The sequence below is a fragment of the Zeus faber genome (genome assembly GCF_960531495.2).
Source record: "Zeus faber genome assembly, chromosome: 16".
NCBI lineage: Eukaryota > Metazoa > Chordata > Actinopteri > Zeiformes > Zeidae > Zeus > Zeus faber.
The window spans coordinates 25716718-25729293 of NC_137202.1; the positions used below are offsets into that span (position 1 = coordinate 25716718).

The 12576-nt window shown below is 45.5% G+C and overlaps 2 protein-coding genes across 2 annotated transcripts in view; one reads left to right on the forward strand and one right to left on the reverse strand.

Annotated features, from left to right (window-relative positions):
• jag1b (jagged canonical Notch ligand 1b) overlaps positions 1-5552 on the forward strand; it is a 9780-nt gene extending 4228 nt beyond the window's left edge. The window contains exons 4-9 of the mRNA XM_080016461.1: positions 305-418; positions 630-739; positions 1275-1514; positions 2314-2445; positions 3671-3812; positions 4903-5552. Coding sequence (XP_079872587.1) covers positions 305-418; positions 630-739; positions 1275-1514; positions 2314-2445; positions 3671-3812; positions 4903-5456 — 1292 coding nt within the window. The 3' untranslated portion in view covers positions 5457-5552. The remainder of the gene's footprint in view (positions 1-304; positions 419-629; positions 740-1274; positions 1515-2313; positions 2446-3670; positions 3813-4902) is intronic.
• A 3149-nt stretch (positions 5553-8701) lies between these two features.
• The window catches only part of slx4ip (SLX4 interacting protein), a gene marked incomplete at both ends in the record, with an annotated part of 33587 nt that continues 29712 nt past the window's right edge, over positions 8702-12576 (reverse strand). The window contains 2 exons of the mRNA XM_080016462.1: positions 8702-9353; positions 9444-9550. Coding sequence (XP_079872588.1) covers positions 8702-9353; positions 9444-9550 — 759 coding nt within the window. The remainder of the gene's footprint in view (positions 9354-9443; positions 9551-12576) is intronic.

The window sequence follows — 12576 nt, forward strand, 5'->3', positions numbered from 1 at the left end:
TGTCCGCTTTATGTGTATATTTGGCAAATTAAATGTATGTTAATTGTAATTTAATTTGATTTTATTTTAAATAAAAAAAAAAAAAATCTCAATGCTTTTTGTTTTTGTAGATACACACCAATAATCACCATTACAAATTCCTAGTACATGTAAATGCACCCGGCGGAATAAAGTCATTCCGATTCTGTGCATATGGTTCAAATGACGCCTGCTACTCTCAGATGATTATCCAATAAATGGTAAAAATGGATGATATCTGTATTTAAATTGTATTTATATTTTTTGCAATTTTGCGTCCTCGCAGATATTAACGAGTGCCAGTCGTCGCCCTGTGCCTTCGGCTCCACCTGCGTGGACGAGATCAACGGCTACCGCTGCCTGTGTCCAGTGGAGCGGACCGGATCACACTGTCAAGAAGGTACCGTTTAAAAAATTATAATAATAACAAATAAATGTAAAAATCCAAAGGAATCAAATTAGGGTCGGGGGGAGCATTATAAGATGGGTAGAATCGATAACGTGATTTGATCAGCACATTTCTGAGGAATTGACAAAGGGACTCGACACTGATTTTTAAAAATCATCTCAATTCCCGAACCGGAAGGAATCATATTTATTTGACGTTGCAGTGCTGAGAAGACCCTGCTCTGTTAACGGACACGTGACGCCTGACGGGGCCAAATGGGACGACGACTGCAACTCCTGCCACTGCTCCAACGGGAAGGTGGTGTGCACAAGGGTACGTCCTTCACTTTACCCCACGTCTGAAATAATGGTGTTTTACATTCGATCATAAAAAAAAGATTAAATAGAGCTTGTGCAACGCCACGGTGACTTGGACTGTGTCTCATGATGTGGCTGAGAGTTTGTTAGGGTGTGAAATTCCATACCTCAAAGTTTTGAATGGGGAAATGCAACAATGGCGCTGTTGCGAAACGGTTCTCCGGTGCCATTTCTTCAGCCAGTCTTTGTACAAACGCAGCAGGTTTCCAAAAAAACAAAAACAAAAAAAAATGTCTGACTGGCTCAGCTAACTGCTGGGGGAAAAAGAGATTGGCGCACTTTTAAGGCGCACGAATGTCCGTCCCCCTCCCCCCCTTAGGCTGGCGGGTATGTGTCGGTCTGAAGATGTACTAGACATGCAGAGAGTCATTTGTTCACACGGCCAATGATGAGATAGGAAGCCACGTTAATTCAGAGAAGTAAATGCCACGTGACACACAAGGTAGGGCACAAAATGAAGGTAACGTGCCCCCCTCACCTTTGCTCTCCAGATGTGGTGCGGCCCCAAGTCGTGCCAGTTTGGCACCAAGGGCAGGGGCGGCTGCCCCTCGGGCCAGAGCTGCCTCCCGATCCGCGAGGGCCACTGCTTCGTGAGGCCCTGCGTGGGCCTGGGGGAGTGCTGGCGCTCCAACCCTCCTCCGCCCACCCCCAAATGCCACCCCAGCTCCGGTTACCAGGACAACAGCTGCGCCAACATCACCTTCACCTTCAACAAGGAGACCATGCCCAGGGTGAGTTACCTAGCGACTACCCAGCGTCGGGGATAGAATTCCGAGGCTTTTTTCGTCTCCTCGCCTCCACCTCCGCCCTAATTTTCCACTAACTTTTCCTCTTTCCTCTTTTTTTTTTTTTTTTTTTTTCTTTCCTATCAATGAGAGCAGAAAGATCAGGTTTTGGGGAAATACTTTCCAGTCTCTCTCTCTCTCTCTCTGTCTCTCTCTCTCTCTCTCTGTGTGTGTGTGTGTGTGTGTGTGTGTGTGTGTGTGTGTGTGTGTGTGTGTGTGTGTGTGTGTGTGTGTGTGTGTGTGTGTGTGTGTGTGTGTGAGTGATGTATATAAATTTGTTCCAGGAAGAAACAGTGCGGGGACGGGCAGGGAGGAAGAAAGGTTTCCTCGAGCCGATCTCTGCGTGTAGCTCTGTCCGACATCCAACTCCTGCCGCTCCCTAGCAAAAGCAAAGCATTCGTGACTAATGCCAATCCGCATTTTAACCCGACCACACTGTAAGATTAATTTTTTGGGGATTGTACGGGGTTTGAACTGGAACGGGACTGCTGGCGACTCTGTCACCGCACTGGGTCCTCACCTCGCCAGCTTCCTAACAAGCATGACGGCAGATAGCGACAAGCCATACGAGTCTGCGGTCCTTAATCTGAGAGACAGTCTTCGGGAACCCCGGATGCTGCCAGAATACGGACACACAGAGCTCTTTTTCTTCTTTGTATTCGCCGCGCGCTGCATTTTATTCCGATTTTTTTATTTTTTTTTTTTCTTCCCCCCAAACATTTCTCTGCTCTCCCCCCGCGTCCAGGGCCTGACCGTCGAGCACGTCTGCAAGGAGCTGAGGCACTTGTACGTGGTGAAGAATCTCTCCTTGGAGCACTCCGTGGCCATGACCTGCGACCCCTCGTTTTCGGCCGGCAACGAGATCCACGTCTGCATCGTAAGTGGTTCCCTCGACGCTTCAGATCTTAAAGAATAAGAAGAAAAAAGCATTGTCATATTGATGTCTTTTTAAACCTTGCTGATAAACTAACATTGCTATTAATGTACAGTTGACTAGTAAATCTACAAACAGTTTAGACCAGGGGTCTTCAACTTTCTCAGCCCAAGGACCCCTTGGTGGATAGAGAAACAGACCAGGGATCTCGTAGAATAAATTTTTTATTTTTTTGCATTTTAAGCCTGACCTATAATAACCTATTTATAATGCCTTATTAAGCTATTTGAATACTCAGTTGATGCTTACTGTTCTTCTGGGTTTTTAATGTTACATTTCGATTTTATTTCCGTTAGTTTTGTTCCGTTGGTTGGTTTGACTAATGTAAGTACAGTAGCTTTTTTTTTTTTTTTTTTCTTAATGTAGGTCCGGTTTTAAATGATCTGCGCAGAAAAAAAAAACTGAATCCACCATTTCTGTTTTTACGAATCTCAAATAGGTTTTTACATGCCGTTTAATATCAATACGGCAAACCATTTACCATGTGGTTTTTTATTGAAGTTGAGCCATGCACTAGTTGTCTGTCAGACAGTACGTCAGTACATTACTGAAAATTCCAAGGTTTTGAAAGGCACCATAGGGTCCGTATTGGCTCGCTTGCTCTTCTAGTGTTTGTGGTTGGCGTTTACTCAGTTTTATTCTTTGGTCTAAAATATATGTAAAATGATTGACATAAAAAAATACAATTGGCGGACCCCCTGTCAACAAGGTGGCGCCTGATCGGCTTGTAAACAGGAAGCTGCTTTGAAGCTTAAATGGAGTGTGATTGGCTTCAAATGCTTTTTCACGTGTGTGTTTGGTGGCGGTAAACGTACCCCCGAATGCAGTTGGGTGGCAGTCGGGTGCAACAAAAACTAGCTGTAACCTTCAACCCGCACAACGGGTTTTCTATGGACAGGCTGCGTCTACTTTTATCTATTTATAGGTTGGCCGTAGTTTCTCCCTCTCCGCCGCTGCCCCTTGAAAGGCTTTTGACTGAGATTTTAAGGCACACTCCAGTGGGATGTGCGGTGGATTTCAAGCTTTTCTTGAAAAATATTTTAATGGTGGTTGACAACAAGTAAACACATGGACAAAAAGCGCGCATGTACACACACACACACACACACACACACAAACACAACCTCTTACCAGATGTCTTTTATTTTTAATTTTTTTTCACCTCCAGTCCACTGAGGACCACAGGCTGGACAGGAGCCCAATCAAAGAGATCACCGACAGGATTATCGACCTGGTTAGCAAGCGCAACGGCAACAACACCATCATCACCGCCATCGCTGAGGTGCGAGTGCCAAGCCTCAGCAAAACTGGTATGAACCGCTTTTTTTTTTTTTTTGTGTGTGATTGTTGCTCAAACCGCCAGTGTCCTTCCCCTCCCCGACTTGCACACACTTGCAACAAGCGCAGACGAGTGGCAGTTTTCCCTTTTCTATTTTATTTTTTATTATTTGTTTGTTTGGGGGAGGGTGAAGAGATTATCGAGGATGAGGTGGAGCGGCTCTCCCCGAGTCAAATCAAACAATCACGCCCAAACGCAAACTAACAACAAAATGTCCTCCCACACTGCTGGATTCGCCCCAAGCGTTTGGATTAATGTCTCTGAAAACATACAGATGAACGTCAAAGGACAGACTATATAATAACAACAAATTAAATGATTTAATTAATCATAAAATAATAAAGATCAACCATATATTGTTAAGATGTTGAGGAAAGTGGTGGATTTCCCCATCGGTTCCCTGGGGACGGATACTAAATTGCAGTGTCAGCAACAGCTTACATAAAAAAAATTAAAAAAAATGCAAAAAATAAATAAAAAGTCATGGAATAAAGAAGAAAATAGCAATGTATGGAACATGTGGAAGTACAATACAATAAAACATAACTGTCGACTGAACACAATGGAAAAATTATAATATACACAAAAGCAAGCAATAAACAACAAAATAACCTAAAACAGCGGTCTTTTTCAGCCCAGGGATCCTTGGTGGATAGAGAAGCAGAGCAGGGACCCCCCGTTAGTTTAGTTCCGTTAGTAGACTGCCACCCTTCTCTCATTTTCACAAATAAAATAAAGGTTTCACAAATCTGCACTAGTGTTTTTAATGCGGTTTAGGCTTTTCATTATAATAGTACAGTAGTCAAAAAAAAACAAAGTATAATCTAGACCTGGTCTTAAATGGCCTGTGCGTAGAGTCTCTCTCCAGGAGGAACAGCAGATATCACTTCCCTTTGGAGAAAATCTCTTATTTCAGGACAGTGATTTGATGTCATTGAGGTCAATATAATAATCATTATAAAAATAATCAAGTGTCGACGTTTTGACGACGAGCTCACGGCACCGTGCTCTCATATCGGATTGAGCTCAATTGTAACTTATCTGCGCTCCTTTGTTTTCAGACTACCTGGTGCCCCTCCTCAGCTCTGTGTTCATCGTCCTCTGGGGGCTGGTGCTGGTCTCCACCTTCTTCTGGTGCATGCGGCGCCGGCGGAAGCAGAGCGGCCACGGTGGCACTGCCGCCGCCGGCACCCCGCCCGGCTCGGAGTCCGGCGGCAGCGGCCCGTGCGCTGCCGCCGCCACCACCAACAACGTGCGCGAGCAGCTGAACCAGATCAAGAACCCCATCGAGAAGCACGCCGGCCTCTCGGTGGCCATCAGGGACTACGAGGACAAGAACTCCATGGTGGCCAAAACACGGACGAACCGGCCCGAGGGCGACGAGGGCGACAAGGAGCGGCGTCTGCAGCACAAGGGCCGCTTCGCCCGGCAGCCAGCGTACACGCTGGTGGAGCGGGACGAGAAGACGACGACGGCGACGACGACAACGTCGCCATCCCCCGTCTCCCGGCGTTCCAACGCCACGGGCGGCAAACACTCGATCTGGACTAACAAACAGGACAACAGAGACTTGGAGACGGCGAACAGCATAAACAGGATGGACTACATTGTATAGCAGACAGCTGAGTTGCTGCGCAACCCAAGCCCCAATATCGCCTTGATCCTTTTTTTTTTTTTTTTTCCGACCCCTTTTGGCGGGTACAAAATAAATAAATACATGAATAAATAAAATAGAAACAGGGGTGGGTGGGGCGGGGAGCTGGAGAAGATTCCGGATGTGTAGTTCCGAAACTGTAGCGTCAATTCCCGACCCCCGGCAGTTGAACGTTTTCCACATCTGTTCCCCATGTTAATTTAATTTTTATTTTCTTTGACAAGCTGGCTTACACTGGCAAGTGACGGTTGGGAAAATTCTCGGCGCTGATACACATTTCATGATAGAAAAAAAAAAACAAAAAAAAAAACTGTGGCTACGTCCTCCTATACATTTCATTTCTATTCATACAACGGACGCGCAGTCGCTGTCGGCTCTTTTTCTCTCCCGCATTTTTTTTAATTTTATTTTTTTTTAACGCGTCTGTAGTCGTACGACTTAAAAGTGCCGATCGCGTTCAACGCCGCGACTAAATACGTTTTCAGTCCGTGAATACTCGCCTAGGTGACGAGCGAACATTTTTTTTTTTTTTCCCTCTCCTTTGGATAAGGTGCCTTTCTTTCCAGCTTTAGACCTCAGCAACTGTCAAAACACGAGACGAAAAAAGATCAACTTTATTATTTATTTTAAAAAGAAAAGAAAATGAATTTGGGGGCAGGGTGGGCGGGATCAATGTCAGCAGTTGCTGCCAATATGAAGAATTTATGTGTCGATTTAGAATATGTAGATATGTACATTTTTTTTTTTATTAATCATTGTGTATATTTGATTTATTAACTTAATAATCAAGAGCCTTAAGATATCATTCCTTTTTATTTATGTTCTGTCTAGAGTTTGAAGGTTTTGATAGTTGTGGAAGCTTTTTTTTTCTTTTTTTTTTTTTTTTTAACTCATTCTTTCAATGCCAATTTCACATTTCAAAGACGACAAAAGATGGGCACTTTTGGCCTGAAAGACTTTTTTTTAATTATTAAAATTTTGACATTTCATTCAATCTTTTTTTTTTACTTTACTTTTCCAAGCGACTTAGAAAAAGACGAGAGCTGCTTTGAGGGACCCCCAAGGCGGCAGACGCGATCGCTTGTGCCTCCTAACAACAACAACAACAAAAAAAACACTTAAGGGAACTAAATCCACGAGCAGCTTCCCAAAATCATGGAGACGACGGTGAACCCATGTCAGTACGACACGCCAAATTCCCATCTGCTTTAGTCGGCATAATATCGTAAGCAAGACCACGAGTACTTGAACAGCAGGGGAGCGACGGGAAGATGAACAAAACAAAAAAAAAAAAAAAAAATACACTGCCTTGCTCTGCAGGAGTCTGCGCTTTCTCTCTCTGTGCACATTTATTTCTTTTTAAATGAGGCTCTTAAAAGACAAACATGTTTTATCTCATTCGTTAACCCTTTGAGATCATGGCAACATTTTCTGCCTTTTTTTTTTTTTTTTCCTTTATTTTTTTTGGACTCGTGTTCTGAACTTGAGGATTATTTGTGTTGATCTGGCAATATATTTTTTTGAAAAGTTATATTTATTAAATATTTTGTATGAAAAGAGAATTAAAAGCGTCTTTGTTCCGAAGAGTTGTTCCGTCTCCCGATGCTTCGAGCCAAACATGTCAGAGCGGGGGGTGGTGGTGGTGGTGGGGGTCGGCGTTCTCCAGAGAACTAGCGTGGGAACAGCTGCTGGAGGAACATCATAGACCAGACCGAGATCTCTGTCCAAATGTGTTTAGAGCTAATTGCGAGATGTTGTTTTTTTTTTTTGTGTGCCTTTTTGCGAGCAAACTTGGCATTAATCGACGGAATCTCTTCAAGACAGACATTGTGACAAAAATACCCCCCGCCTCCCCCCAAAATCCTCATGACCTCCGAGGGGGGGAAAAACAATAGGACCCTTGTTGTGGCGGTGGGACCAGCTGACAACCCTCTATCCTACCTGACCCGAGAAGCCTCGCATCTGGATGTGGCGGCAGGAGAAGTTGTCTTCTTGAAGGGATTTACAGCCGAAGCTGGAGATTATCAACACCTCCCGCAGAACGATGTCGAGCGCATTAGGACCGCTCGCTAATCTTGTCTCGTCCTCGCCGAGGACAGAATGTGGATTTCTAGAGGCAGCTTCCTCGCGACAACTGGGATGACCCGCAGCATCGGCTACGGCTCCCTCGTCGGCCATTTGTGTAAACCGATCTTGTCCGTTCCCATATTCGGGAGGGGGGGTGATGGAGAAAGAAGTGTAGATTCCGTTCAGGGGGGGGGGACGACATTTATTCAAACCATGAAAAGTCTTTCCTATAAAAAAATTAATAATAAAAGATGCATAGAGGAACGCGGTCACAGGCAACTCCATGAGTTATCTGGTGGAACATCTTGAGCCTTGACTCAAGGGCATTATGCCAGCGCTCAAGTATGTGTCTCTTGGCCCCCGAGTAGTTCCATGATCCGTCTGGCCTCGGGCCCGCGGAATCAATGTCGGGGGGGGGGGTCCTCACTCTGAGGGCGAAGGTCTTTAGTCCGGCAACACCGCAACCCTTGACATGTCACAAGTCCAACATTACTCTGCAAAAAAAAACCCAAGATCATCACGGTTACTGGACTGACACCGAGATAATCTCCCATCCCGGGGAAATGGTAGGCTATATGAACGCATATTAACCGCAGGGTAAAAAAAAAAAAAAAGGCTTCGACACGATTCTAAAAACAAAGAGGGTGATGAAGTAAAAACTGGAAACAGAAATCAATCACATGCTGGAGCTTAAAAAAAGCGAGGAAACCGGACAGTTTTCAGACACACAGGAGCCAGCGTTTCAGGCTTAAAGCCATGACGCGCCGTGCGGCTCCTGCCTGTCTGAAATCCCCCATCCCCCCCAACCCCAAAAATATTTAACACAAAACTGAATATAAAAATCCAATTAAAGGTTGTTTTTTTTCTATTGTTTAATTTGTATTGCAAGTCTCTCTTGACCATTGCTAATGATGGGCACAGGTAAGACATAACCAAAACGGTCAGGTATCGATTTCCATAATGTGCGATGGGCATCTGGAGGGTAACGATTGCAAATGACGTGTGTGTGTGTGTGTGTGTGTGTGTAGCTGAAATTGCTCGTCTGCAGAGGGGATGTCACCGGTTAGGCACCCAGCTTCACACAATGTCATTCCTACCACGGTGGCGTCAGACATCTCCACTATTGGCCCCCACCCCCCTCAGGACCTCTTCTGCCGCCGTAATCTGGAGGCTCTGGGCGCATTCTCGTTCCCCTCCTCTCCGAGTGTGGATCTGGAACTAATAGAGCAGCCCGAGGATGCGGGCTTGACAGATAGGCCCCTCAGACTTGCGGCTGGCCTGTTTTGGTTTGTCTGCTCCGTGTTATTGCTTGCGAGGGGGGGGGCCCGGGCGCGTTTCCCTGGAGTAAGCAGCTCCACTTCCAGTGTGGTTTGGTCGCACTCGGAGACCGGGAGAGCCGTAGACTGAGGGGGAGGACGGTCGCGCTCGGGGGAGGTTCGCGAGGGGCGTTCCGCCGGCTCGCAGGCCGTTCCTCCCGGGCGAGTGGCCTTGGCGCACCTTTCGCTCCCTCCGCTCCGTTCCCGGCTGAGCTGCAGCTGGGAGGAGACCGCAGAGGCGCTGTCTGGCGGTCTGTTCCCAGCCCGCGTGAACCGGGCCCCGAGGTCAGCCGGGAGGGCGGCGCTCGCGGGGGAGGCCGGGGCTACGGGAGTGGAAACCTCCTCCCGCGAGCGCGACGCCACCCTCGCCGCTCCGCGATTCCCCTCCCGATTTTCACCGCCGGCCCTCAGGTCGAGGTGCTTCTTTCCCACGCCGGGGCCTCGCAGATCCCGGCTAACAGCGACCTGTCTGGCTCTAAAAATACAAAAAAAATGAAAAAAATAAAAAGTCAAAAGGAAGAGCAGAATGTGAACAGATGCACGTTCTGCATTAGATCATGCTTACATCTTTCGAAGCGCAGTCCTCTTTGTTTTTGCGGAGCTGTTCAAGGGCTCTCGGGTTTCTCCCGCGCTGGAAAAATATTCAGAGCGGCTTTGTTCGCCTGATTTGTTCTGGGGGAGGACAAACGCAGGATCAGTGTAAATAAAGAAATGTTATCCCTGGCGTCCCCTGGAAAGGTTTGGCATCACAGTGGACTTGGTGTCATCATCTGGCATCATCTTCGCGCTACAAAGAGAGGCCGATTATTTGAACAAGATCTGCTCTGCTAGGGAAAATTACATCATGACTAAAATGATTAAATAACAATAATACGACGGGGAAGAGAAAATATTCGTGATTTGTTTTAAATATTTCTCCTGTTAATCCCCCGGAATCCCATAGATTGATGTTGCCTCTAGTGTCTCATTGATTTCCTGTCTGTGGCTGCTAATCGCTAATGACAGTTTTAATATAGCCAGCTACATTGAGCTATGACGCGACAGAAAATTGTAAAAAGTATTTTCCATCATGTCTTCGGAGACGCTTCGTAACACCCCAGCTGGCACCCAGAATTAGTCCTCACGCCGTCCAAAAGAACCACTTCCACAAGCCTGGTGGGAAAAAAGGGAAAATCACCGGGCTGTCGCGGTGTGTTGCCTGCTTCATCATCTCCGCTCTGAGGCTTGGAGTGATATTTGCAGCCCGAGGCAGAAAAACACTGTGGAACCATGTTGACAAGTTAAAACAGTGAATCAGGAAGGCTCATAGTGCGATGGACTGAAGCAGAAGGGAAAAAAAACGTGCCAAGACAAAGCAATGAAAAAATAAAAGGGCTTCAAAATAAAGGCCCCAGGAGGCAGGGGATGGTAAATAAACTATTTAGTGACGGAAGGAAAGACATGTTCATAGCTTGTGATATGACAGCATTGAGACGCAATCTTCCATTTCTCAACAACTGCTACCAAGTTAGGCGGTACAAGTCTTAGGTAAGCTACAAGGTCTTATTGTGTGTGTGTGTGTCTGTGTGTGTGTGTGTGTGTGTGTGTGTGTGTCTATATAGAACCTTCCTTCCCTTCCCTTTTCTCCTTGGCCACTGTCATAAATAATTATCTTCGCTCAAATTTAACTTACGCTGGTTTAGAAAGGGCTAAGAGTTCAAAATACTGTACACGTCTACTTTAAAGCCATTTTAATATCGGCGACAGGCAGCCCACCCTCTGAGGCAGAACAGGGGTGGGGGTGGGGGGGCAATAGATTGGATCCTACCAATGTGCACCTTCAACAGGCCACTAATGAGGGTTAATTGGGGGTCCTTCACTTGGCTGAGCCAGAACAGGCACTTACAGTAGGAAGGGATGGGGGTGGCAAAATGGTAGGCATGCAGATGTGGAGCCTTTAGTGCTGAATTAAAGCAATTTCACTACCCATTGAAAGGCAAAATTTGCTGTAATGCTACAATTCACCGACTTATAATGGGACTGATAGGGAATATCAGAATGGGTTCCAGAAAACATAATTTCTTCAAGATTCAAGATTTTTATTTGTCACATACATATACATACTTCCATACATATATGCAGTGAAATGTAATTGCAGTGAAATGTCTTGGCTCTGTGGATGACATGATGGTATAGTACATGGATATGTTACCAAACCTAACCCTAGATTTAAGTTAAGGGTGGACAAAACATAATAACTCAGAATTCCAAATTAAGCTGCAATTGTCAGTCATATGGTCAGTCCATTAGCAGTATCAGCTATAGGAGAGATCTGAGTCTGAGCACTTTGATATGTGAGTTTTCAGAGACAAAGTTATAAATGGACCAATAGTTGGCGCCTGAATTGCAGGTCAATTGGTCACAAAAACTGCTGAATTATTTAATATGTCAAGGGGAACCATTTTAATGGTCATGACAGCATGTGCCAAACATGGACAAACTATAGTACATCAGCAAAGAGGCTCAGTGGTCCCATGTCAAACATCGTCAACAGGGGTAGACAGGATAGTGGATAAATGAATGAAGCGAGAACCAACCACCACGGCATGGGCAGCTTGTCTGAGTCATTGGGTCCAATAATTGGTCTGCATTTCCATATGACGGCAAAAAACTATGAGGCCATTACACAAGACCTGGGGCCGTATTCATCCAACATCTCAGAGCAGAGACGGTCCTATTCTCAGACCAGAAATGTGGTCCTATTTTTAGGCATAGGAATAAGAGCATTTAATCAACTTCCTTTACCTAGGAAACTACCCCTATCATCACCAAGACTTTTGGAGATCTGTCCCAACCCGTCAGGAGTTCCCAGCAGATGGTGTTCAGGCACAGACAAGCGGGTACATTCCAGGGGAGCAGAGCTGTGTTGGGAACGCTTGACAACAATCAACGTATTAAAATCCAGGATATTGTGTTGCTGGAGATGGAATGATTTTTGTGACTTTTCTCGTACAGGAAGCAATTTTACACCATCTACAGGAAGATCCCGTGCCCTTTCGGCAGAAGCAAAAGGTCTTGTAAATGTACGCTTTTGGAAAGATTGTCACACTCAGACTGGGTTGATTGCCAACTAGCAAACAGGGATAAGTATGTCAAGTGTGTCCAGAAAAATATATAGGTATATTACGACATTATTTTCCAAGGTAGCTATAGATCAGGTCCCAGTGTCTCCTTACTCTGAGCACGATCCAGTCATAATAGACTAGGCCCCTCCCACTGGACCTTTTCAACTATACAATAAAACATAGGAGTTTAACCCAATATGTACGTACAATATGTTATATGTATTTTCAACAAGACTTGTTCTAAATCAATACAGTACACCTGGAATAATAAATGTCCCACTCTAAGACTAAGAATATTTTTACTCCATTTAGCACAATTCCCAGGTGTGATAAATAGGTGCCCAGATGCAACCTAAGGTGCAAACACGGTGCCCTCATTATGTTCCCCTATTCCAGGAGGATACCACCCGCATATACACTGCTAAACAAATTTAAGAGCGGTTTCATGAATACCAGGTTGCAGTCAGTCAGCTACCTACCATGGCCTTCCCAATCACCGGATCAGAAAATCATTGAGCCTTTACGGGAAGTGCAGCAAAGAAAGGACATTTGCACTCTGGAACAAAGAGTGCAATACCATTTTTCACCTCCTCA